Below are 23937 nucleotides of genomic sequence, written 5' to 3'. Positions count from 1 at the left end.
TTTGAGTCTAAATACATAACTTAGAAGTATTGTAGAACTGTTATTTGCAGCTGGTGCATGGTGTTTTGGCTAATCTGTACAAGATTATACGCAACCCATGTAACTAACAACAAGAGCCGGGAGGCGTCTTCCCAAGCACAGCTATCTGTTTCATAGCAACAGCATGGAAGGCCTGGGGTTTCAAGCATTTACTTGCATGAAAAACACGAATATCAGTGATTGTACCTTTCAGATAAAGTATTGCATGAAAATCTTTAAATCCAAGGTATGAAATTAAAAGTAGTTCCTTCAAGAAAAATAGATTAGATGTTAGGAATTTATTTACTTTAATCCTCCATACTTGACACGTTGAACTTGCACGTGCAACATCAACGTCCACATCTGCAGTGTAATCAAAGATGACGGCAAATGTTTTAGTGGAGGTAGATGGACAATGGGAGGGATTTGATGGCAGGCTTACAAAGTCGAAGTTGAATTGGTGTGGACTTCTCCTCCTCATTTGTCTCAATGAATGCCCCAGACACACAGATTAAGGTTAGTTTAACCAGCTGACGGCTTGATGAATGTTGTGCCAATTATCCTGTAGCAGAAGCATTCGGCTATGAAATGATGGCCCCTGTTGCAAGATCTGCTGCATGCTCTCTATTTAGCTTGCATTCCTGTGGATGCTGGCAAGGCAAGCTTATTTTTATATACTTAGCCCCCGAATCTTGCTTACTTTGTAAAGTGGTCCAACTAAAAAACACCCAAACATTAATTTTAAGAAACATGTGGTGAAGCTAAAGGTTAAACAAATGTTTTGCTCAGTGGGGAAAATCAGACATAGGGCAAATAACATGCTTGGACCGCTTTTTAAATTTTGTTTATAGGTAAGAAAATGAATGCATCAAGCTCTTGTGACTCTTCTTATGTCATAGGTATATTGAATGAATATCCAGTGTAGTGTCTTATTGCAGTTCTCCCATAAATTTTAATTAAAAAAGGGTATTGCCTTAAAAAGATGCATTTTCTTTTTTCATAACAAAAATATGAAAGCGACAGTATTTTCTAATTTCTAGGGGTTTTGCCATCCATCTGATCTGACATCTGAAAATGAGGGGCACAACACCATTTCAGTATCTGCTGGGTTCTCTTTTATGTACCTTTAACTAGCTAACGGCTACTGCTAGTTGTTAAATATTGCTACTACAGTGGACAAAATGTTCTTCTGGACATTTTCTCAGTGACTAAACAGCTTCAGGAGTAGAGCCAATACCTATTTGCATGTTTCATGAAAAAATCAAGTCCGATGGATTTGCTTTTTTTTGTTAGCTTAATGCAGATGCATATTTACTGTATGTGGCTAAGTGTAAATGAAAGACTGCATCTGGCTTTCATTCAGATAAAAGCTTGAGTAATTAGAGGCTTACATCATTTTCACGGGGGCAATTAAATCTGATCGTCTTCGCATAAGCATATCTTTCAAGAGGCTCATTATAATTTTCATATTTGGAACGTGCATTTTAGCTCCTTATACACAGCTCCAATAATAATCAGCTTTAATGATTAAAGTCTAAATCAGATACATGACAGCTCTTCAGCAGCATCACCCAGCCCTGACTTTCACTGTCTCTTTCTGATACTGATGACCTGACATTACACACCCAGGAAGCTCTTTAAAAGTCAGCCCAACATGGACAGCGCCTCTTCTTTGATCAGCTATTGTTCTGGACGGCGTGCAAAGCTTCACCCTGTGACCTATCTCATTACAGGTCTCTGTGCCAGCAGCAGCAAAGCTTTCATGAGGAGAACATTGAGATAATTGGGTCACTCTATCAAAGTCAGCCGTTCTCAGTGCCAGCCACGCTGCCGTCTGATGACTTGGATGAGCTGTGCCAAGTCAGCACAATACAGAATACGTTGGAGTGCTGGAAAAAGCACCGAATATGTGCCTCATTGTACCTTTCATCACAGTGTACTATGTCACTGTTAATACCTCAAATAAGACAGGCTGCTGGATGTTTGTTATACAAATGCAGGGCGTCCAACACTTTGTAGGCTTTTCCATGCACATGTCATTGAGAACGAATCACCCCAAAGGCACAACTTCAACTCAAGGTTTCTAATCACAAAGGATAAGAATATAAGAGTTTGATTTAAAAAAAAATGCTCTGCATGAGCTGCCCACCATGTTCCAAAGCATTATGAGGAGTTTGTTTGTTTAAATGGGACATGCCTTAAACAAGAAAAGTCAGGAAGATTGTTTCCCTGCTGTCTTACGTCAGTCCAAGGCGGCTTTAAACAGCACAAATATGAAGTCAACTGTAGGGTGCCTTGTCTTGAAACATGTTTTAAACACTCTGCACGCTACAGTGTCAACAGGCACACCACACACTTCTGGGATTTATAAAAGCAGAGTTAATAATGAGTGGCAGTTTAAGGATGAAGGCTTAGGAGCTATGTTTTATGTGCAGAAAGAGGCCGATGGAGAGAATATTAAGTCAAGGGAGAACGTGGATAATAAAGCAAAAGAGAACAAAAAGTATTTGAGCGAAAGCTTCAGAAATTGATGCTGAATTTCCAAATGAGGATCCAAAGTGGAGGAGATATGTGGGAGAGTATTAGGTTTGGATGTTTGACGCGAGCGTGATGCTACATTTGACAGCTGGCTGGGGATTATGCCAGCCATTCTCCGTGGATACACGCAGATCTTGTTAAAGCTAGTAAGAGTAAGAACCAGTTCCCAGGAATTTCACTCCGACTGATAACGGTAAAATTTTAAAATCACAAAGCCCCTTCAAAACTTTAAAAACAGACCAGTGGTAAGTCCGGGATCCGTTGAGTCTTGCATCCACAGATAACAATGAAAAGCAGCGATATAGATGACTTGCAATGCAGTCTTATTTCAAGACAAAAGAACTTGTGGTTTAAAAAAACTAAATCTTTACACTTAGCCTGGACATTCAGGATTATGAATTTGAAGGCAAATTCTCAGTATGCTCACATCAATCACTCTGCTGCTACGTTTCGATTCCCTGCTTCGTAAGGATCCCTGTGCATTACTCATAATCCAGTGGACTACTTTCTGTGTTTACTTTCAAATGCATCAAGAGTACCTGTATTGCCTTAAACAATGCTGACACTCTTTCAAGAAAGCAGTTTAAAGGCCAAGATAATACACAGGGTGACCATTTACTACCATCTGTCTCTGATGCTGTGTGATGCAGAATGACCCTGTTTACTGTAAACAGTATACCGGCCATGCATACTGGCCACTGCTGTATTTGAGTGTCCAGTGTGTAAATTTGTCTGCTATGCTGTACTTTACACAACAGAGAGGTAAAAGTAGCTTAAATGCAATGCAGGCTCACAATCCCACAATTCGGTTTTAGAGTATATAATAATGTAGAGATTAGCTTCCTGGTTTAATCCAAAATATTTTGCAAGGCTTTACATCAGATGAGAGAATGCGGTGGTTTAAGCTGTGGTTTCCGTGTCTGTGGATGCCTGGAAGCCTAAACTCAAAATGTACTACACAATAGGCACATAAGCACACGTTCCACGTATGTGAACTGGAAAGCAAGATGACAACCTCTTGACAGTGCGCCCGCTTAAAAAGAGTAGAAACGAGGGAGTGGAAAACTAACAATGAAATGCAGTCGGAACACAAAACAAGCATTCAATTTACTCGTACTTCAGTGCAGTTGATGTTGACAGTGCATGGCACTGCAAGTGGAAAACGCCTTTTGTGTGGGCCACAGAATTCTGTGAAATAACCACACCGATGAAGCAAGTAATAGTTTGTGTCACGTGTCTGAAAAGGTGCTATACCTTAGCTTCTCATGCCTGGAGCACCTTGCCCATAGTTAAAAAGCACTTTGGGAATGGTAACAAAATTGGATAAATGTCAAATATCAAAGATGCCCTGACACATGCTCCTATGACCTCAAAATAGCAATTTACTCTATAATATTTGGATGAGTTCTTTGCTAAGTGGACAAGATAAACAGACTTTTATAGCAGTTAGAAGTTGGATCTGTTAAAGGACTGATTGTTTTGTGTGAAGAGGGTAAAGTTGGGTTAGTGGAGATCTGTTTTCAGCTACCACATAATATTCTGCTGAGGTTAAACTGACTTTCCTGATGCAGAAAACAGTTTCCTCTAAAATGCACTAACGAAAGGTGGTGTTAAGAGTTATTTGCTCTCTGAATTTGTGAAGGCGCAGTGGTGCATCACTGGAAAGTAGAACTAGCAGTGCACCCCACCGTTCTGCAGTTTGAGATGTGTGTTTGTGTGTGTCTGTGTGTGCAGCTGATTGCGAAATCAATTAAGGAACAGTTTAGAAATAGACAAGCCATCGAGTAGCAGAATGAAACCCATTCAGCTATACCACAAATGACTCTCTTACAGGAATTGGCTAATCTTCCAATACTGAGCAGAAGTAGGTTCCTCTGTCAGTTGCCTCTCTTTACATTCAGTGTGGTCTCATCCATCAATAAGCACATCCCACCTTTTCTTGTGTAAAAGGCACTCTATTTTATCCTTTGCGCACCACCTTTTGGCATCTGAATCAATATCCAATTTTTCCTCGCTCATTTGCCCCCTGCCTCTCAGAATGCTCTAAATGCTGAAGTCCTTAAACTGGTCCTTTTTCATCCTACAGTTGACAACTGATCTAGTGTAACTAGACTTCTTGCCTCATCTAACTTCTCCAAAGAGACCATGCTTTTCCTTTTCAGATCTGGAGAAATCAACAGTTTAAGTGGAGCCAGCAGGTCAGGGTAGATGCTAAGCCTCTTATTCTAATCCTAGCATGGGCGTGTTATGGATAACATGAGCACGCGTGAGCTTACTCGAGCATGCTCATTTCATCAGAGTTCATTAATGACACGACTGATTTGCTCTTTGTGCGTTGTGAAGCTGTAAGAAATGGCAATTCATATTGCATAGATTATACAGCGGAGTATAAACGATTACTATAGTGAATAAACTTACTTGGAGATAAAAGCCAAAGCTGTGCTATCCTTTTCAACAATATGAGTTGTATGAGCTCTTGTAGTAATTTTCAGATCTATTAAAGCTTTACGGATGATAATATACTAGACCAAAAGTATGTGTGCTCCTCCTGTCCTGGGCATTGATAGTACACATTATAAAAACTGTGAGCATGCACTTGTATACACACAGAGAGCTCAATTCCCTCAGGATACTGTAGGTTCAAATAAAGTTCATATTACAGCAGTGCTTGGATAATAAATGGCCCCAGAAAATAGGAAGTTAGCAGCATCTCTGTGATCATCACTCAGAGTGTTATGCCATGTTCAGCACACAGTAATATAACTAACAAACACTTTTTAGTTGGTGTGGCGCCACACTGTCTGTGTCAGTAAGTCTTTGACTATATGACTTTGAAGAGTAATCGGTGTATAAGAAATGAAGTCAGATTTGCTTAATCTTGTCAAAAACATACCACTAAATCAGATTTGAGTAGTAATTGATTTCAGAACGCATCATGTCAAATTTTGGTATTGAGGAAGTCTGGCGTCACATCTGACAGATAGAAAACCAAATTAAAATGGTCTCAAAAGCATCACTGGTCTTACAGCTCCCTCAGATTTCACCTAACAAATGTAATTTAACCAATCTGTGACCAAATGTTAACCAATCAAGGAGCTCATAGACTGTAAATTATAGATGGACATTGCCTCTGTAACGTCAGCCATTTGTGTATACTGCATGCTGAAGCCTCATTGTTGGCATTGGAAGTTGGTTTGCATTGGAAGGATACAGATAACTGCTAAGCAGCTCTAAGAGACTAAGAAAAATACTAGAATATGAATCATTAAAACAAGGGCTCAAACTTCTTAAATGGGCTGTACCTCAAACAGGAAATATTATTTGATTATTTGATTAACTCCATTAAAACTGCTCCGAAAGGCACTGACTATCAGAGATTCAGCTGAGTGACCTGAATGGGTGAGGTGAGGCTTAGCAGAAAGATTTTGAGTTGAATTTTGAGATAAATTATAATATTAATTTTAATGTAGAATTTCAACTTGCCTACAAATGTTTAAAAGGTTTCTTTTTATTTATTTACTTATTTCAATTTATTTTTTTCATATTAGAAGGAGCGAGCTTCAATAGAGACCAAAGCTGCAGTTAAAGTGGATTAACTCCCACTTGGAGCCTCAAGCGGCTATAAGAACTGCAGTTTGGATTGTTTAGTCTATCTTTCTGTGGAATGGGGGGGGGGGTTGCTGGGTGTGATCTGACAACCTTGTCATGTCTTAAAAACATTACACCAAATTGCAGCGAAAGGATTTTTATTTTATTTAAAAAATCCTCTTTCTACTTCCTTTCAAGCATGTGCTTTATCAATAAGCAACAGAGCTCTGTGCAAAATTAGAAAGGTTACACAAACTCTATTTAGTTCAAATTTTATGGGTTCCTAAACAGTTTGGTCAAAGTTGTTGCGTGACAGAAAAAAAATAATAGTGATTATGTTATAGAAGTAATGCTCTTATGAGATGTAAACGGCATAGATCAGAACAATGAGTCCTAAGCCGATTACCAGTCACACTTTCTGCAACAGGCAGAAAGAGTTGGGAAGAAAACCTCCACTGTTTCAAATTTACTTTGGAGTTGCCTACAATGAGATCAGAACTGAGGGGTGTGTGTGGAATACTAATAAACTGACATTTTTTGAAGTTTGTTGATTTTTTTTCTATTCTTTGATTTTGGACTTTGACATTTTCTCTTGTTATCTTTAATATAACTTTCTGAACATCAAAAATGTATTGGCAAACCAGTTGTGAATTTCAAACAAAAAATATTTCACTACTTTGAGTAAGACACATTCAATCTGAAGCAAATATTTCATCATATAAACAATCCTGTTGCTTCGCACTGAAACTGACATCAACGAGAGTGCCCTGCTTTCCAGATCCTAATGTGTCTTTCACCAGTTTGCATAGTGTTGTTTCTGGCTTTTTGTGCATTTTAACTTTAAGAAGTCTGCCAGTGTTGCAGTACAATTGTTCACGAGTGTGGTTTAAACCCCAGGCAAAAACATCCCAGGGACTGTTTTACATACTTTCTTTTTCTCTGTATTGTAGGAATGAAAAGATAACAAAATTAAATAATATTTAAGCAAGTGCATATCTATAAATTATAATGAAATGTTATTACTTATTATAACACAGTAAAGGATCTTGTTCATATAGACTAAAAAAACACAAACAGGACTATGTTTTGCTTGAGCGCTGATTTTAAAAGGTCTGATATACGTTTAGGTAGCTGTCTAGCAGGAAGTGCATCAGGTGTTCTTGAACACAGACAAAAACCTTTGGCTTTGACCTAAATGTTGATTTAGGTGTTTCCCTTTAACATTTTTTTCCCCTACTTTTCAGAAAAAGAACATCAATGTTTTGCTGAGTCTTGGCATGCTAGCTTCCTGGGGAGCACTCTTGCTGTCAGCTCGCCTCTACTGGATGGGCAATAAACCTCCAAACTTCTCCAATTCCGACAACCCTGCAGCCGACTCGCCTCATTTCCTCACTCGAATGCTAACGTTTCTCCACCTGCCTGCTGCCAACGCCTGGCTCCTCCTCTGCCCTGACAAGCTCAGTTTCGATTGGTCCATGGATGCCGTGCCCTTGGTCAGGTCCTTGGCTGACTGTAGGAACCTTCACACCGTTGCCTTTTATGTTGGAATGAGCATTCTGGTTTTGTTTGGCCTTCGTGGTCCCACCTCCAAAGTCAAGGAGACCAATGGGAAGGCCCATGTCACTAATGGGAAATCCATCACTAATGGTAATGGTTACCACGCTCCTGATGCAAACCATAACACAGAGCATGGCTCTCCAAAAACCGCCCTAAATGGCTCAGCTGGACTGCACCACTGCCCTCCACGGACACCCCTGCCCCCTACAGAAAGCCTAGTACTATTTTCACTGGCCATCCTTTCATTGCCTTTCATCCCAGCCACTAACCTATTCTTTTATGTGGGTTTTGTAATTGCAGAGAGAGTACTATACATTCCCAGTATAGGCTTTTGTCTGCTTGTTGCTGCTTGTGCAAGAGCCTCGTTTGTTAGACTGAGGACTAGAGGCTGCAAGGCTGTGCTGTTGTGTCTCTGTATGGGTCTAGTACTGCTGAATGGACTCAGAACTGTTCAAAGAAACAAAGACTGGAGCAATGAGGAAAACCTCTACAAGTCTGGGATTAATGTGAATCCCGCTAAAGGTAAGAAGGCCACTGGCTGTCTTTAGATGTAAGTAGGAATCCTCCTACCTTCAGCCTAAAGCAAGGAGCAAATTTGAATGACTGAATTTTAGAGCTCAATTGATACAGGAATTTTTAGGACTGATAGCGATGTTTTCTTTCCAGCAGGTAGAACGTAAACAGAATCTTCATGTGTAGTTATTTATTATTATTAAGATATGCCAGTACAGATATGTCAGCAAAATTGGATAGTAATATCTGCCTGCCGATAAATCATTCAAGCTCTAGTTAATTTTACAAACTCAAAGCTAGCTTATCAATCTTTTGGCCACAGCAACCGTTACTATAGCTATGAAGCTGTTTTTTTTATTAGGGGAACATTACGCACCCATTCCTGTTATTCTACAGGTAACATTCAAAGATGACGAAGCAGTTTCACAGCATCAATGAATACTGATAGCTACTCAAGATGAAAGTGAACAAAGAACGTAGAATTAGAATAGAATAGAATTCAACTTTATTGTCATTGCACATGCACAGGTACAGGGCAACGAAATGCAGTTTGCATCCATCCAGAAGTGCTTTAGTGATATAGATATGCGAAGCATGCTATAGATAGCATGAGAAGTACAATTAAATGTTTTATCAAGTGATACTAGTTTATTTTAACAAATTAATGTGAATAACTGCTTTTACATGAACACCAACTGCATCTTTTTTTTTCTTCTGCTATATAACTCTTGACTGGCACATTTCCTCTAGCCTGGGGAAATTTGGGGAACGTAAAAACTCTGCTTGGCAAATGCATTTTTGCCGCTTGGATTTTGTGCTGTGTTAATATTTGTTTCTGTACGTTTTTAGTACATTTGAGACATTTCACTTGTTTTGTTAAAGATGGAAAAAAAATGGCATGTACAGCAAATTTTTAAAAACTCAAACAATACCCAGTTCTACTTAATATGCATGTTTGTAACTGGGCTGAGATCTGAAACCCACTGTGGGTACCTGAGAAAATAACAGAAAACTGCTTAGAGCATTGTTACACACTTGCCTAAGAATACTTAAATGAAAAAAGAGAGCACTCTAAATAAACAAGTAAGCATGAGAAGTACAATTAATTGTTTTATCAAGTGATACTAGTTTATTTTAACAAATTAATGTGAATAACTGCTTTTACATGAACACCAACTGCATCTTTTTTTTTCTTCTGCTGTATAACTCTTGACTGGCACATTTCCTCTAGCCTGGGGAAATTTGGGGAACGTACTGAAGAACCAGGGCAAGATGGCGGAGGCAGAGAAGGCATACAGAAATGCTCTGCACTACCGAGGGAACATGGCTGACATGCTGTATAACCTGTGAGTGATAAAGATGCCCGTTCCACCTCCTCGTGTTTGCATAGTCTTGACACAAACAAGTTCTGATTCCTACCATCCATCACTTTAGATCACTGTGGAAAAGGAAGAGAAAGGGGAGAGAGGAGAGCGCATATAGACACAGAGTGACTAGCAGGAAAAACTTACAGAGGGCACACAAGAATAGATCTAACACAGGAGAAGAAGCAAATGAAATACAGAGTATGGCTTGATGCAAGAGAGTTGTGTGTCCCTTGTGGCTCTTTGTACCGTCTGCTGCTGATTTGATTAGTCATGGTTTGCAGGGTTTGGGGGAACACAAAGACACTTAGAATCCTGCAACACAAGGTGTCACAGATGCCAAAACCTCATAGCAGACCTGTGTCTGTAACTCTCATGCAGACACTGTTTTCCTTCCCACTTCTCCGTTCCCTCTCAAGTTACGGGTGCCAAGAAACTGGCAAAGAAACAAAGAGAGAAGGGAAAACTGAAAGGTGTTTTGCATTCTTTAAAACAGAGGTGCTACCTGAGCTTGATGGATGGTTGGCTATATTGGGATTATATATAAGTATATGGGATACGGGAAGAAAAACCTGCCACTTTCACCACTCATTACTTTGATGAGAGGTTAAAGCTTACTTTGCATGCAGAGTTAAGAGAAACTGTACTGCAGCTTGTCACATCTTTGCGTTTTTCTTGGACCAGGGGTTTGCTTCTGCAGGAGAATGAACGCTTTTCTGAAGCGCTGCGTTATTACAAACTTGCCATTGGGAGTCGGCCTACGCTGGCATGTAAGTAAATCTCGGAGAGTCTCATTTTTGTAAATGATCTATGAGGCGGTCAGCCTGAGGGGAAGAGCTGTCATCAATTAGACTTTGGGGTTAATTACACTTTAATTTTATTGCTGATGTGGTTATTCTTTTTTGCATGGACATGTAAAGGGCCAGTGAAGTAATGCAATTCAGTCCTGCGCTTGAGTGTTCACATTAGATGAGGGTCCAGCTTTTACTCTACCAAGTAGAGTAGCTTTATTGTTAGCTTTCTCTCTTTTTTGGCATGTATTTATTTATGTGTCCTACTTTTCTCTGCTCCGACCTCAAGTTCTGCCTCCTTTAGGCTGTATTATCATGTTCTTCTGTGTAGATCGTCAAGTTTTTTTCTTTGTTTAAAGCTTTTTTTTATTGCTCTTTTATTTACAGTTGATAATTATTTATTTGAACTGTTCTTTTTCCAGGGTGGAATAATTGTACAGCATATATATTTGACCTCAAAAAACAGGAATTTTGACTGCAGAAGTGTGAATTTATTTTGGATTTTCGTTAAGATCAAAACTATACATACATGCTCAAATATATGCGCATTCTCATTTCCATCTTTTAATAAGAGGTGTTAAAGGTTCTACAATGCCTTTTAACGTGACGAGTTAAAGCCATATTAACTTCTTGCTTGTGATCATGATTGACTACAACTTGCTGCTTCTGTTTGCAAACATAAACAAAAGAAGTGGTTTAACAGCGCTCATTGGATTGACCAAAACTCAGAACAATGGGGAAGTCCAAGGAACAGGAGTGAAGCTCTAAGAAGGAATTGGAGATTTACACAATCTGAAAAATGTCTATATTACTATACCACTACTAATTCCAAGATCCCCTGCTTCAAATTCAACACCTTTAAGTTTGGCTGAAGTTTGTAGCTCACATGGACAAGTGAAATGCCTTATGGCAGGGGTTTCAAACTCCAGGCCTCGAGGGCCGGTGTCCTGCAGGTTTTAGATCTGTCCTTGATCCAACACAGCTGATTTAAATGGCTAAATGACCTCCTCAACATGTCTTGAAGTTCTCCAGAGGCATGGTAACAGTAATCATTTGATTCTCTTGACCCAGGGTGATTTTCTAAAAACCTGCAGGATACCGGCCCTCGAGGCCTGGAGTTCGACTCCCCTGCCTTTTGGCCACATGAGATACAGATTGACCTATACATGTATGTCCACAATGATAACAGAAATGTTTGGGTGAGTAAAGGTGAGGCTTTCAAACTAAGAACACTGTACCAGCTGTTAAGCATGGTGGTGGTAGCATCATGCTCCGGGGCTGTTTACTGCCAGTGGTAATGGGAGTAACAGTACACTGCACAAAGTGGATGGAATAATGAAGAAGGAAGACTACCTCTTCAAATTCACTTAAAATCAACAAATAGACGGTTTAACCTGTTAGCAGTCGGACGTACCGCCCACGGTACATTGGATGGTTTAGGGGACTAATTGTAAATTTGTAGGACTGCTAAGGGGTTAAATGTGGATGGTTTGAACTTGTGGTGATTAGAGAAAATCCAAAATAAATTCAGACTTGTTCACCCAGTTCTTGTTTTTTAAAGTCATTAAAAATGAAAAAGAAACAATTAAAAACAATGATTAAAATCCTAAAATTACCATGACGTTCTGTTCCATGATGAGTGTATGTAAACTTCTGAACACAAATGTATTTATGTCAAAAGACATTTTATATCATTTCACATGCCTTTAATTGAAGCTGCTTTTTCTTCACTCTGAACTCACAGCGGCCTACTTGAATATAGGAATAATTTTGATGAACCAGGGCCACCTGGAAGAGGCCAAACGCACCTTCCTTACTTGTGCTGACATTCCCGATGAGAATTTGAAGGATCCTCACGCTCACAAGAACTCCGTCACCAGTTGCCTGTACAACCTGGGAAAACTGCTCCATGAACAGGGCCAGCAGGAGGTCAGTGTGTCCCGTTTGTGGGAAAAGGGCCCAGCGAATATTTGAAGGAGCTGAGAAGTACTTGTTTTGTATCTCAGCTTTCATAACATGAATAAACAGAGAAGGACCAAAATAATTTTTGTAACACTTTCCATTAGGACTTTGTCCGTGCCGCTTGTGATTTAACTACTTAGTTAAAGGCCACAATTATGGTGACGCGAACTGAAAACTGAACTAGCTGAATTAACTATTTTCTTTCTACAGGAGGCCTTGTCTATTTTCAAGGAGGCAGTGCAGAAAATGCCGAGGCAGTTTGCACCACACAGCCTTTTCAACATGATGGGTGAGCGACTAGCTTTTTTTTCACATATAATATCTGTTTTAAACAGTAATAAAAAAAATCTATTTTTAAAAATCACTACAAAGGTGATTCCAGCTTGAAATGTTAATAAGCATCTCGATGAGATAACGCTACCATTTGATCTATAAAATTACACATTCATGAGCTGTGAAGAACACAGTAATAATGTGAGTTAAAGCTGTGCAATCTGACATTATTGTTCCCGTCTCAAGTGTTGGCCTTCTGGCTTGTGAGAGCTTAAAATGTGAGTTAAACAAATTGCCATTTAATCATTGCCGAGGAACCCCACCTGTTGGATTCCACCACTGTAACTCAAAAACGATGTGTGCACACACTTTGTGTCCTCTTGAGGAGAAGTGAAGCTCATCTGTGGAACGAGTCACATCGCCCTCTTTGTTATTGTAACACTAATTACATTATTGTAAACTCATCCCGATGACATAGTTGAGATTGCAGGGAGATGTCTGCATAAATTCCTTTGACAGGCAGGCTGAAGGAAAATAAGATTTGTGTTTAGTCAGGTGGAGAGAGGGATTAAGGAAGAGTGTTTGAATTAGTGTAATGGGAGGGGATACTGAGTATATGTCATCAGCCTATCTTCTTACTCTCGGGGCCAAGAGCATGCCCTCACATCCAACAACATCTCTGAGTTTTTATAACCAGCTTTTGTCCTTTCAGAGAAACTTCAGATTTATCTACATTGTGGTCACTTCAGTCAACATGGGGTTAAGAAGAATTTGAAGTTGCTCAAATGACCTATTACAGCGAGCCCTTATAATGAGAACCAGCATTACATCATTATCTGTTTATCTCAGATCCAGACAGCGCAGAGTTAACATCCATGAATAAATTAATCAGTTAGACTTGCAGCATGTTCTGCTGTTAGATGAAGTTCAAAGAGCTTCACAGATGACTGACGAGCTAATAACAAGTCAGAATAAATGTAATAAAAACAATGCAATTAATTATAGATTAAAAGCACCTTAAAGAAGACTAAAAAGACAAAAAAGATCAGAAGGAGAAGAATCAAATAGGATAAAATAAGCACCCTTAAATAGATTAGTATTGTAGGAGCTACAAAAACTGACTGGAAAAATGAAATGCTGAAATAAAAGAGAAAAGAATCTAAAAACAAAAAACAAAAACTGATTAAAACTGACAAGAATCAGTACCCACAAAGAGCAAGAACAATTATAAGTGTAATATATAGTATAGAGTGGAACAGTGCTCACCTTTTGTAAAGGCTCCAAATCTAATAACTGATTGCCCATTCAGTTTCCCCATTGATGTTTCTGAACGTCCTTGCTTAAAAAATGTTTTAAGCCTTGAACCAAGCCAAAACTGACCTCCATAAATCAGGGGTGTCACTGTTCCAATTTAGTATTGTGAGTTTCTGTTATGAGCACATGCCATCACATCACAAAGGCTCAGCTTATAGTAAGTCTTCTTTGGATGATTCTAACACTATGGCTCATAATCAAGAATATGAGAATATGAATGAGATTTTTACCTCTAGAACCTCACTGTACTCAATTCTAAAATATGGTATTATATATATGTTATTGGTTTTTTTTTTTTTTTTGGTTTAGTTTTTTTTCTTGTACTTTAATCAAGAACAGGTTCTTATTTTCACTGAAAAAGGCAAAGCCCCTTGATGAAATAAGTGTGTAAATACAAGCAAGTGTACAAGAGTCAAAACACCAGGGTGACTGGGAAGCTAAGAGTGTTGGTGAATATGGCTTAAGCCAGATAGTTTAGCACATGTTTTTGTGTTTGGGGAGGCAAGGTGCCAAGTGTGGCACCACCTACATTTTTTAAATAAAAGAAATCTTAAAATGCATATGCTAAAAAAAAAACACAAAACAAGTTCCTTTTATTATTGATATTTTCCATTCTCCTCTCTCCTTTCAGGAGAAGCCTACATGAGGCTGAACAGGCTGGAGGAAGCAGGTCACTGGTACAGAGAGTCCCTCAGGGTCAAGCCTGACCACATCCCTGCTCACCTCACTTATGGAAAACTGCTATCCATCATTGTATGTTCCCTTACAGACACACACACACACACACACACTCACACTCACACAGAAAGAAGCAGAAGACAAAGCATTATCTTAGTAATGACTGCAGTGGTTAACTATGTGGCAGAGTGTAATTAAATGGGACCTGGAGTGGCACAGTGGAGTGATGAATAATGCATATAGAGCAACTTATGGGGCACTGGAGCAAGGCGAACCCATCCTATTGATTTCCCTGCAGAGACTGAAGAGCTGTGATAACTGTTATTACATATGGGCTTCCTGAGTATGAAAGGCAAGGGTGGATTCAAACGCATGAATTCATTGTGTGACCCTTGCAGCTACTAGTTGGACAGAACTTTCACACTTTTCACACACTTTCCACACAGTGCACGAAAGAAAAGAAACTGAAAAACTGAAGGCAGAAATGTTAAATAGATTTTGGGTGACCTTAGGATGATCCTGATCCAGGACTGATGCCAACAAACTGCTGTGTTGGAGCAGGGTAAATACATGGCTGACATCTGAAGGTCAGGGAAGCAGGGAGTTTTTCTGGTGTGGATGAGAGCGATCCCTCTGTGATTGGATGACCCTGATAAACCATGTTTCTTTTTTTTCTGTCTTTCATTGCATGTGCCTGTATATTCATGGGAGTGTTAGAAGACATCCAAGGACACACGAACTTGCCCAACTTCTAAATGTTAAACTTCCTGTCACTTCCTGTACTTCCTCCACCTCTCCCATTCCACTAAACAAAAACAAATACACATGCATGTGACAGATGTGTGAGCAGCTGAGTCAAGTTTAGATTTGGGAGACAAACTGTGTTTCCTGCGTAACCTTTTTTAACGACGCTGACCTCTCTCCTTCCACGGCTTCGGGTGCTGCATAAAAACACAACTGAGCTGAAGTTACAAAACTGTTATGTGCACACTGGCAGCTGCAAACCCTAAGGGCTTTAAACCTTACCTCTGACCAGTTCCCCGTCTTTGCTGAAAGATTTAAAGATATGCAGCATATGCACACACACCTTAAGTAGGTTCACATTAGAGTCACCGAGGGTGGCCGGACATCTGCTCTGCTCCCTTATGCTCAAGGGGCTCCAGATCTATGCACTCACCACGAGGCCACCTCCACTACTAGAGGGCTTAAGAAACATGAGATTGGATGGGCTCGGGACAATAGGCCAGTGGATGGGCTTATTATTCAATTATTCCCCTTCCTTATTGAATCACTCCATCGGCTACATTTCTGGCCATCCTGCTAGAGTCAATCGACAATACAGACAGGGGAAGGAAAGGTCAAACTCGAGCCTTGTACTGTGGTTCACCCCAGCCTGCACTGTTTTTCTTTGAAACGTGGAATATTTTAGCTCGAAAGCGACCACATTTCAGCTTTCAAAGCTGCCCACAAAAAAGCTACATGTGTAAATCCACAAAATAATAGGCAGAACCTGATAGTCTTGCACACGTCCACATCCGTGAGCAAATAACAAGTGCAACTCCAAAGCCGCTAGTGTACTCTTTCCACTATATTACAGGCCTCCTTGTCTGTCAGACGTATCTTGCTGGAGTCAGAGTGGTGTGGTGTGCATTAAGGAAATTTGTGGTCATTCAACACCATGAGACTTATGACTTTAATCTCAGCCGTATATTTGGATAATTCGGCACTAATTCTAACTATGGTCTCGCACTGTGGAAGACCGCACGATAAAGTACGTAGAAGCACCTAAACTAACCTTTTACTCAGCTACAAATCAGGGAATATCCTTTTGATAGTTGTTTGAAAATCATCCTTTTTCCACTGACCTGAACTCGTCCATAAATCTGCTAAATGATGATTTGCTTCTACCTAAATGGACTGAACCACTGTACTTTCTGATGGATGTTTAGGGAAAAGGTTTAATTGAATGTAAAGAGTATGGAGCCAAAGAAAATGTGAAATAAGCCATGTATGCCTGATATTCGGTCATTCAGAGCGATTGATGGCACTGGGAGAAGCTAATGAAGCAAGCCTAATGAGCCCTGCCCTCTCATTTCTTGTTGCATGACAATATAGAAGCAATCGGCGCAGACGTGTGAAACAAAAGAGATGGAGAAATTCAGCCTCGTGAACAGAGGCAATAGAGTCTGCACACAAATGTGCCCACACCAACACCTTGGAGGTTTTTCCTCTAACGGTTTGGCATGAGAGATTGTGCGGCTGTGTTTTTTAATAGCGTCTCTTTTCTGCAGATACAAAGAAATTGGGTTGCTCTGACTCAAATGAGGCCTGCTGATGCACTACAGTTTTTCAGATGCAAAGAAATACATGCTCAGGCCCAGCTATACATATTGTGTGTTATATAATATGTACTGTGGGTGGTCAGCATAATCTATACCATTTTAAACCATGTCGAAACAATAGTGTTGTGGTTTAAACATTCACCATTTGCCTAGCTTCCCTGTTCCATCCTGGGAGGAGACGCAAATCCCTTTGGGTTTGCGTCAGGAAAGGCATCTGGTATAAAAAGTGTGCCAAATAAAACATGTTGCGATACCTACTGTGGTGAACCCTTGTGAATACGAGAGCAGCTGAAAGTAGGTTTAGCTTTTTTTAAGGTTTATGTTTTTAACCCTTTGTTTTAATCTTTAGTATGTATATTAGATTTCAGAGCTGTCTTTACAGCTAAAAAGAATTAATTTGATGGGAAAAGAGGAGCTTATGAATGAACAAGTTTTTGGCAGTATTGGTTTACCCCGAAGTGCATTTATTTCAGTATTCTTTCTTTCAGGCCTGCAGTGTTCAGGTTATGTTGTATCAGTGGAATAATCAAGGATGTAACAAAAACCTCTCAAAAAAAAATCATGTTCAACCATCATTTATAATGACTTGAGTTGCTTTTTGTTTTTTAAGGGGCAGAAAACAGAAGCGGAGAGATATTACCTGAGAGCTATTCATCTAGACCCGACGAAAGGAAACTGCTACATGCACTACGGTAAGAAATATATTAAAAGATTTATTTAGAGACACGTTAAACAAAGCCTGTTTAAAAATAGATATTCTAATTATAAAACCATGAATGCCTTTATCTTCAGAAGTGTCTGCCTGTAGTTGATGGACAGTTTTGAAGTTATTTTAGCGACAATCTAGTTTGAAGTGTTTCTCTACCAGCTAAATCATGCATGGCTGCCAGTACTGTAAGGCGTTGCATTAATACGGTTATGATCGGCCTCTGCTGCCTTCAGCTGTGCTCACACTCGCAATTCTTTACCCTCCACAAACCAAGACAAAAACTTAATGGCGTCACCCTCAGAGTGCAATTAAATTTACCATGTCATTTGACAAATAATGTTATAAACCACACTGGTTCCACTCTGATTGCTTATGTAACTCGATAAGAATTATGGGAAAGAAAAAATCAAAGCTGGGAGTTAATAATCCAGAAATGTCCAATCTCTCAGCGCTTTTATTAGAGTTCCGTAAAATAATGGCGGTAACACGCTGTCATTTCATTTTTTTTCTTCGTATCAGTGCTGGCACTGTTGGAGCTGTTTGAAGCGTTGCAGATGGTGCAAACACACTCAGAAAAAGCCACGTATGCTGCGTTTATCTGCGTGAGAAGACAGAGTCTGAATACACATTTTACGATTGTTAAACACGGTACCGTGTTCCTCCCACGCCGCTGTTATTGAGGCTTTTCATATCAGCTTGGAGGAACAGATTCCCTGCTGCTCCAAGGAGCTATCTCTGGGATTTTCATAGGAAATGAATTCTGTGTTATCCCGCTCAAAGCACCATTGTGCATTGTCCCTTTCTCCTCTTATCTCCTTCTATTCCTCCTGGTGCTTTCTCCGCACTGATATCTTTGGTTTTGAGTTTAGATTGGTCAGTGTATGAGGGGTCTGTCTGCTGCTGACTTTGGACGAAGCAGTTTCCCCTTCTGAAGTCCTTACGCTCTTTCTCTCCATTTTCTTTTTTTCCAATGTTATGTTGTAGCTTTTTGCTATAAGTGCTGTTTATTTGGGCTGCCTCCTCCTTTTATCGCACATCTGGCTGCCTTTGCTATCCTGGGGTCACTGGATGATCTCCAGGTGTGAGTATGTTAGGAGTGATGCTATCTGTTCACATTATAGAACACCAAATACATGTACAAAGATGTGCTCGGAAGGAAGGACACAGAGGGTGAAAGCTAAAACAAAGACCCCTTTCCTGTCATTGTTCTCATTTTAATGCAGAACCATTTCTAGGTAGTCTCCTTTGGAGTGCGCTTGGTTTTTGGGAATCTCAGGCAAACACAGTTAGCATTCAGTGCAAGAATGCAAACAGGCATACACCTGAGTTTATCCCTACATTGCAATTTTTTCCAGCATTCTGTAACATCTGTGGTTAGGCTTGGCTGTTCATTCATAGCCGCTGGTGCAGGGAGTTGAAGGTGCTGAACCAGGTGGCAAGACTCACACAGGAAAACCCATGAAAACCTGCGTCTCATCTGTGTTCTCAAACGCTGCCGAGCAAAACAACAATCCTTCAGTCTATCACTGTCTGACTTGTCTCCTGCTTTCCCTGCCTCTTTTTCTGTCTCACTCATTTCTTACTCAGCTTCCATTCATCTTCGTTTCTTTACACACCAGTCACCATCTTTACCTGTCATTACTCTTCTACAAGATGTCCCCATCTCATTCCAATCCCATTGGTTTGCTGCAGTGCGATAACAAGGAATACAGTTGTGCATTTGCTTGGTAAAATTGAAAAGGAAACAAAAAGCCCCCGTAGCTCTGGTATCTTTATTTTGTATATAACGATTTGCTTAGGCACTGTTATTTTTAAAATTAAATGCTAATGTCAGTATGCCGGAATTTTCAGTGTTGATGCAAAAAGTCTTATTAGTAGTAGGAATAAATTGAAATTTTGAACTAATAATGGCCCTATATGAAATGTACTAAAATATTTCTACATCTAGTAGATGAATTGAATCTGAAGCATAATGATACATGTTCTGGGTACTATCAATATATTTCAATAAAGCGACATCATTTGGAAAAAACTGACAGGATTTATTGAGATACAGAATTACGCTAATCTGTTTTAAAATTAGGAGTCTAGAAGCTGCAGGTGGGGAAGATGGAGGCTTGGATGGGGTTCTGGATGACCAATGTGAGGCAGATATGGGGAGGACGTGTCTCGCACAAATAACAGTCTGAAAGACAGAATGACAGAAAAAGCACTGACATTTAAAGCACACAGCTTGCAAAACGTGCAAAATGATGTCAGTATTGAGTCTGACGGGATGGGTAAATGGAAGAGATGTAAAGAAAAGACTAGCAGCTGAACACCCAAGAAGCAGACAGATGAGTGATTACAGATCTTCCATACTGGACTTAGGAATAAGCTCCATTTCTGTGACACAGGAGCTAACAGGTTCTTAACAGAACTTCTGCTACCCTCATCTTTCTTTCTTTCCAGGACAATTTCTGTTGGAGCAGTCCCGTCTTGGCGAGGCTGCAGAGATGGCGGAAAGAGCCGCAGAATTGGACAACTTTGAGTTTGATGTGGTCTTCAGTGCTGCTCATATGCTCAGGTTGGCTAAAATCTCCACTTTGAAAAAGCTGTGTTTCTGCGTGGGGATTCCCTTACTAGTACAGAATTTTGAATGAAGAGATATTTCAAAGAATTACGGTGTTTTGGAAATTCATTTTTTGCTGAGTTTGCCCTCATGCTGCCTCAACATTTGAGGGTTTTGTTCTTTACCACTGCCGTTTAAAAGCCATCTTTTCAAATATAAATTATACCAGCGTTACAGAATAGTAAAATGTCCTCTCAGTGGAAAAGCTGCTGGTAAAGTTTTTATGTATTACATATATAAATGGAAGTGGTGAGGTTTCTGTGCACGGCTTGTAAAGAAGCCATAGGAGAATTTTTCCCTCAAAGTTTGGCAACCGTGTACACGGACAGCTTATAAATCTTAAAATGTGTCAAAAGGGACTGCAAATGTCCTCTACTCCCAGCAACTGAGGGAAAATATTGGAATGATGAACCTTAACTCATTTTTGCTCTACATATCTGGAAAAGTCATTTCTTCTCTGAAGCATCTCAGTGCGCTGCCACAGAGGGTTTGTAAAAAGTTAAGTCTAAGGGTTTGACTGAGGTTTGCATTCGAGAACCTAAGGATAAATCTAAATGACAAGTCATTCCTTCGAGTTCTGATCCGACTGGTTATTTTAAGATGAGACCCTCGGGACATAAATCCAAACAGATTAGGATTAGTGTTTATTGATATGACGCCCACCTGTCAAAGCTAAAGCTGTCCTGCCTGATAATAAAGATAAGCTACAAACCGGGGCTTGCTTTATGTGCAGTGACTGACTGAGCATAAACAGGATGATAAGAATGACCTGACAATCCAGTGCAATGTAGGATTTTCCTGTAATTGTTCTGCACAAACTAACTCTAAATACACATCATGCAAGTGTAACATTGCTGTTAAGCGACGTGTTTTACCGACACAAATCTTTGCTTTATTTTACAGGTTGAGGATTAGGAAATCTGCAATTTTCTAATCAGAAAAAGAATAAAATGACTTTACTTTTGACCTCCCTGATACCTAAAGATTTTGACTTTAAACGTGGCTTCCTGTAACTTTATCTGTTATTTAATGACTCTCTAGCACTTCCCCAAACAAAACAAAGACCAAGGAAGGACACTAGGATATGACTATGATATCCATAATGTGTCCTTTATTTTAAAGCCTTATAAATACAAATTAGCATGTCAGGAAGGAAGGGCTTTATTAACTTTGGCACAGCAAAGTCCAGATCATGTACTCCATGAATAATGTTAGTGTAGAGCCGATTAACTACTGCTACTGTACCCAGCTGTAACATGTCAGGGAGGACTTTTGGTGCTTTAAGCAGTCTTGGCATCAACATTGTCTGCTTCTCTTTATCTATTTATAAATGAGAACCTCAAAGTAAGGCCTAATGTGCTGAATCAGTGTCCAAACACATGATCCCATTTATGTCAAGCCTATTTGCCGCTTGTCCCAGAATATTGTTTACCGGTGGCTATATTAGAAGCTCCAGTATTTTACAACATCACTGCAGTAGGCAAAGAGTTTGTACTGTCATTTGACAATTACGTGAGACAGAATGTAAGCAAGTCTTTCAAATTAGTAAGTCATTTTTTAAGCCTTGGCAGGTACAAATAGTAGTATAATTTTTACTATGACTTGCTATTCAGTCAAATACTTTAACGCAGTGTGTAAAAATGTAGTGTGAAATCTTGCAGCTTTTAATAGTATTATAAAAGTTGAGTCTATCTGTATTTACTTAAAATAAGAGTTAAAAGCAGCAGTTACCAACTTGAGGTTCAAGACCCTCTGTAGAAATTTGATCTCACTAATGACTCGAAAAATTGTTAATTATAATTGTCAGAAACGGCCCAAAAATGTAATTGTGGAGCTTACTCTGTGTGTGTGTGTGTGTGTGTGTGTGTGTGTGTGTGTGTGTGTGTGTGAAATTTTCTTTGCTTAAGTATCATTGTGCCTATTAGTACTACACCAGCAGAATTTAAATGACACTAATGACTACATGAATTAATTTGACTATGTATGAGTGAAATCATACACATTTCTTTCTTACGTTAAATGAACAATATTCACGATAATTTATATACTAAGAAGCTTAACAATGAGTGAATACAATCATTAGCTGGAAAATATATTCGTTTTTATCACTGATAAAAATATCTTATAATGTGCAAATTTTTTACTCTCCGCTCTTCTTTCTCTTCAGACAGGCCAATCTAAACGAGGCGGCGGAAAGGCAGTACAAGCGTGCAGCCAGCCTCAGACCAGATGTAAGTACCTGGACTGGTAGGCCTGTTAGCACTTATCATGGAAATGCACACACACGCCTGCACTGTAAATTCAATTTACAACATACTATGTATTACCCATCATTCTGACATTACGTTATAGTACTGTTGTTCCTGGCAAGCAGCGATAGTGCTGGAAATGAAATGGAAACTGTGTTCTGGTCATGCCTGTGAACTGTTACCTTTATACAACCAACCAAATTCCAAGTGAGAAAAGAGCTTAATGATTCAGTTGTCTGACACTGAAGTCACGCTCTTAGCTTCAGAGTAAATGCTTGATCATAACACTATAGTTAAACAGACCAAGCTTTGCAGAGATCATGTCTCTTGATGTCTGCGCAAGTGGTTGAGGAAGTTGGTAGCTATTATAGCCTGTCTGTCTGGTATACCTCAGTCACTTCAAAGGGAAAGGGTGCATGGACCAGTCTGTGGAAGGTGATTTAGAGTTATAGGAACCCCTGTGTTGTTAGACAAGGTCTGAAGGAGCTTCCTGGAGTCATTTATTATGTTAGTGTGCTTACTGATGCCCTGCTCTGTGACTTATGTTCAGTTATATGACGGGGTTAGACCTCATCCTGCCTCCACTGCATTAACTGGTGTAAGTCTATAAGGCTACACCTTTTATAGAAGCGTTTCCCAACGTGTTTGTCTAACACATTGTGCAAACGTCTTGGGCCAACTCTTATTAATTTATAGTTTATTCCAAGTTACACTATTTAACACTGACCTTTGCCTCATCCAAGTAACAAAAGGATGAGCCAGTGTTGTGTCTAGACATAGCAGACATCTTGGCAAAGAACAAATTTCAAATTGTATATTTAGGTACTTTGCTACCCAGTCAACTGGATCAAGAAAAACCTACTTTGGTAACAAAATTTGTTAATATGTGTAATATCTGACCCTTAAATGGCCATCGAGAATGTATAAGCTATTAATTCAAATTGATCAATCAAGTGGCAGAGAGATTTTTTCCATCAATCCAGATTAAAACTTCTGAAAACAAATATGCTTAAACACCTTCAAAATGACTAAAAGCCTCAACTTAGAACTTGTACAATACAAAATTTTGAATGGGCACTACTGTTTAACAGCGGGGTGCATGTGAGCTTTTAAAGTCGTTCCAGAAACCTGGAGAACTATTTCTAAAGACTTTTTAAGGAAATTAGAAGAAAGTTTGCCTGTTAGAGAGTTCAGGCAGTGCTGAACAATGTTAAATAATAAATGTGGTCACAGTACTGTTGCTCCACAGTTCTAAGTAACTTAGAACTGGTAAGATTATCATATATGACCTCGGAAAACAAAAATGTTTTATTATGTTTAGTTCTAACTAACCATGAACTATAACTGTTTTCATTAGGAATTTGATATATTTTATGCAGCTAGCTGGCTAGCTACATGCTACTTGTAACGCGTTACTTGTAACGCGTTAC

General features: G+C 39.4%; 1 protein-coding gene across 1 annotated transcript in view; it reads left to right on the top strand.

Moving 5' to 3' along the window:
• Positions 1 to 23937, top strand: part of LOC102212243 (transmembrane O-mannosyltransferase targeting cadherins 2) — a 64638-nt gene that overhangs the window by 35422 nt on the left and 5279 nt on the right. Inside the window, exons 3-11 of the mRNA XM_005733460.1 lie at positions 7389 to 8223; positions 9446 to 9560; positions 10263 to 10348; positions 12114 to 12298; positions 12542 to 12620; positions 14550 to 14671; positions 17549 to 17630; positions 20099 to 20213; positions 22426 to 22489. Coding sequence (XP_005733517.1) covers positions 7389 to 8223; positions 9446 to 9560; positions 10263 to 10348; positions 12114 to 12298; positions 12542 to 12620; positions 14550 to 14671; positions 17549 to 17630; positions 20099 to 20213; positions 22426 to 22489 — 1683 coding nt within the window. The remainder of the gene's footprint in view (positions 1 to 7388; positions 8224 to 9445; positions 9561 to 10262; positions 10349 to 12113; positions 12299 to 12541; positions 12621 to 14549; positions 14672 to 17548; positions 17631 to 20098; positions 20214 to 22425; positions 22490 to 23937) is intronic.

Source organism: Pundamilia nyererei, unplaced genomic scaffold (assembly GCF_000239375.1).
Source record: "Pundamilia nyererei isolate P.nyererei 1_Seehausen unplaced genomic scaffold, PunNye1.0 scaffold00052, whole genome shotgun sequence".
In the NCBI taxonomy this organism is placed as follows: domain Eukaryota; kingdom Metazoa; phylum Chordata; class Actinopteri; order Cichliformes; family Cichlidae; genus Pundamilia; species Pundamilia nyererei.
The sequence above is the reverse complement of the archived record's forward strand: the minus strand, read 5'-3'. Positions and strand labels throughout refer to the sequence as shown.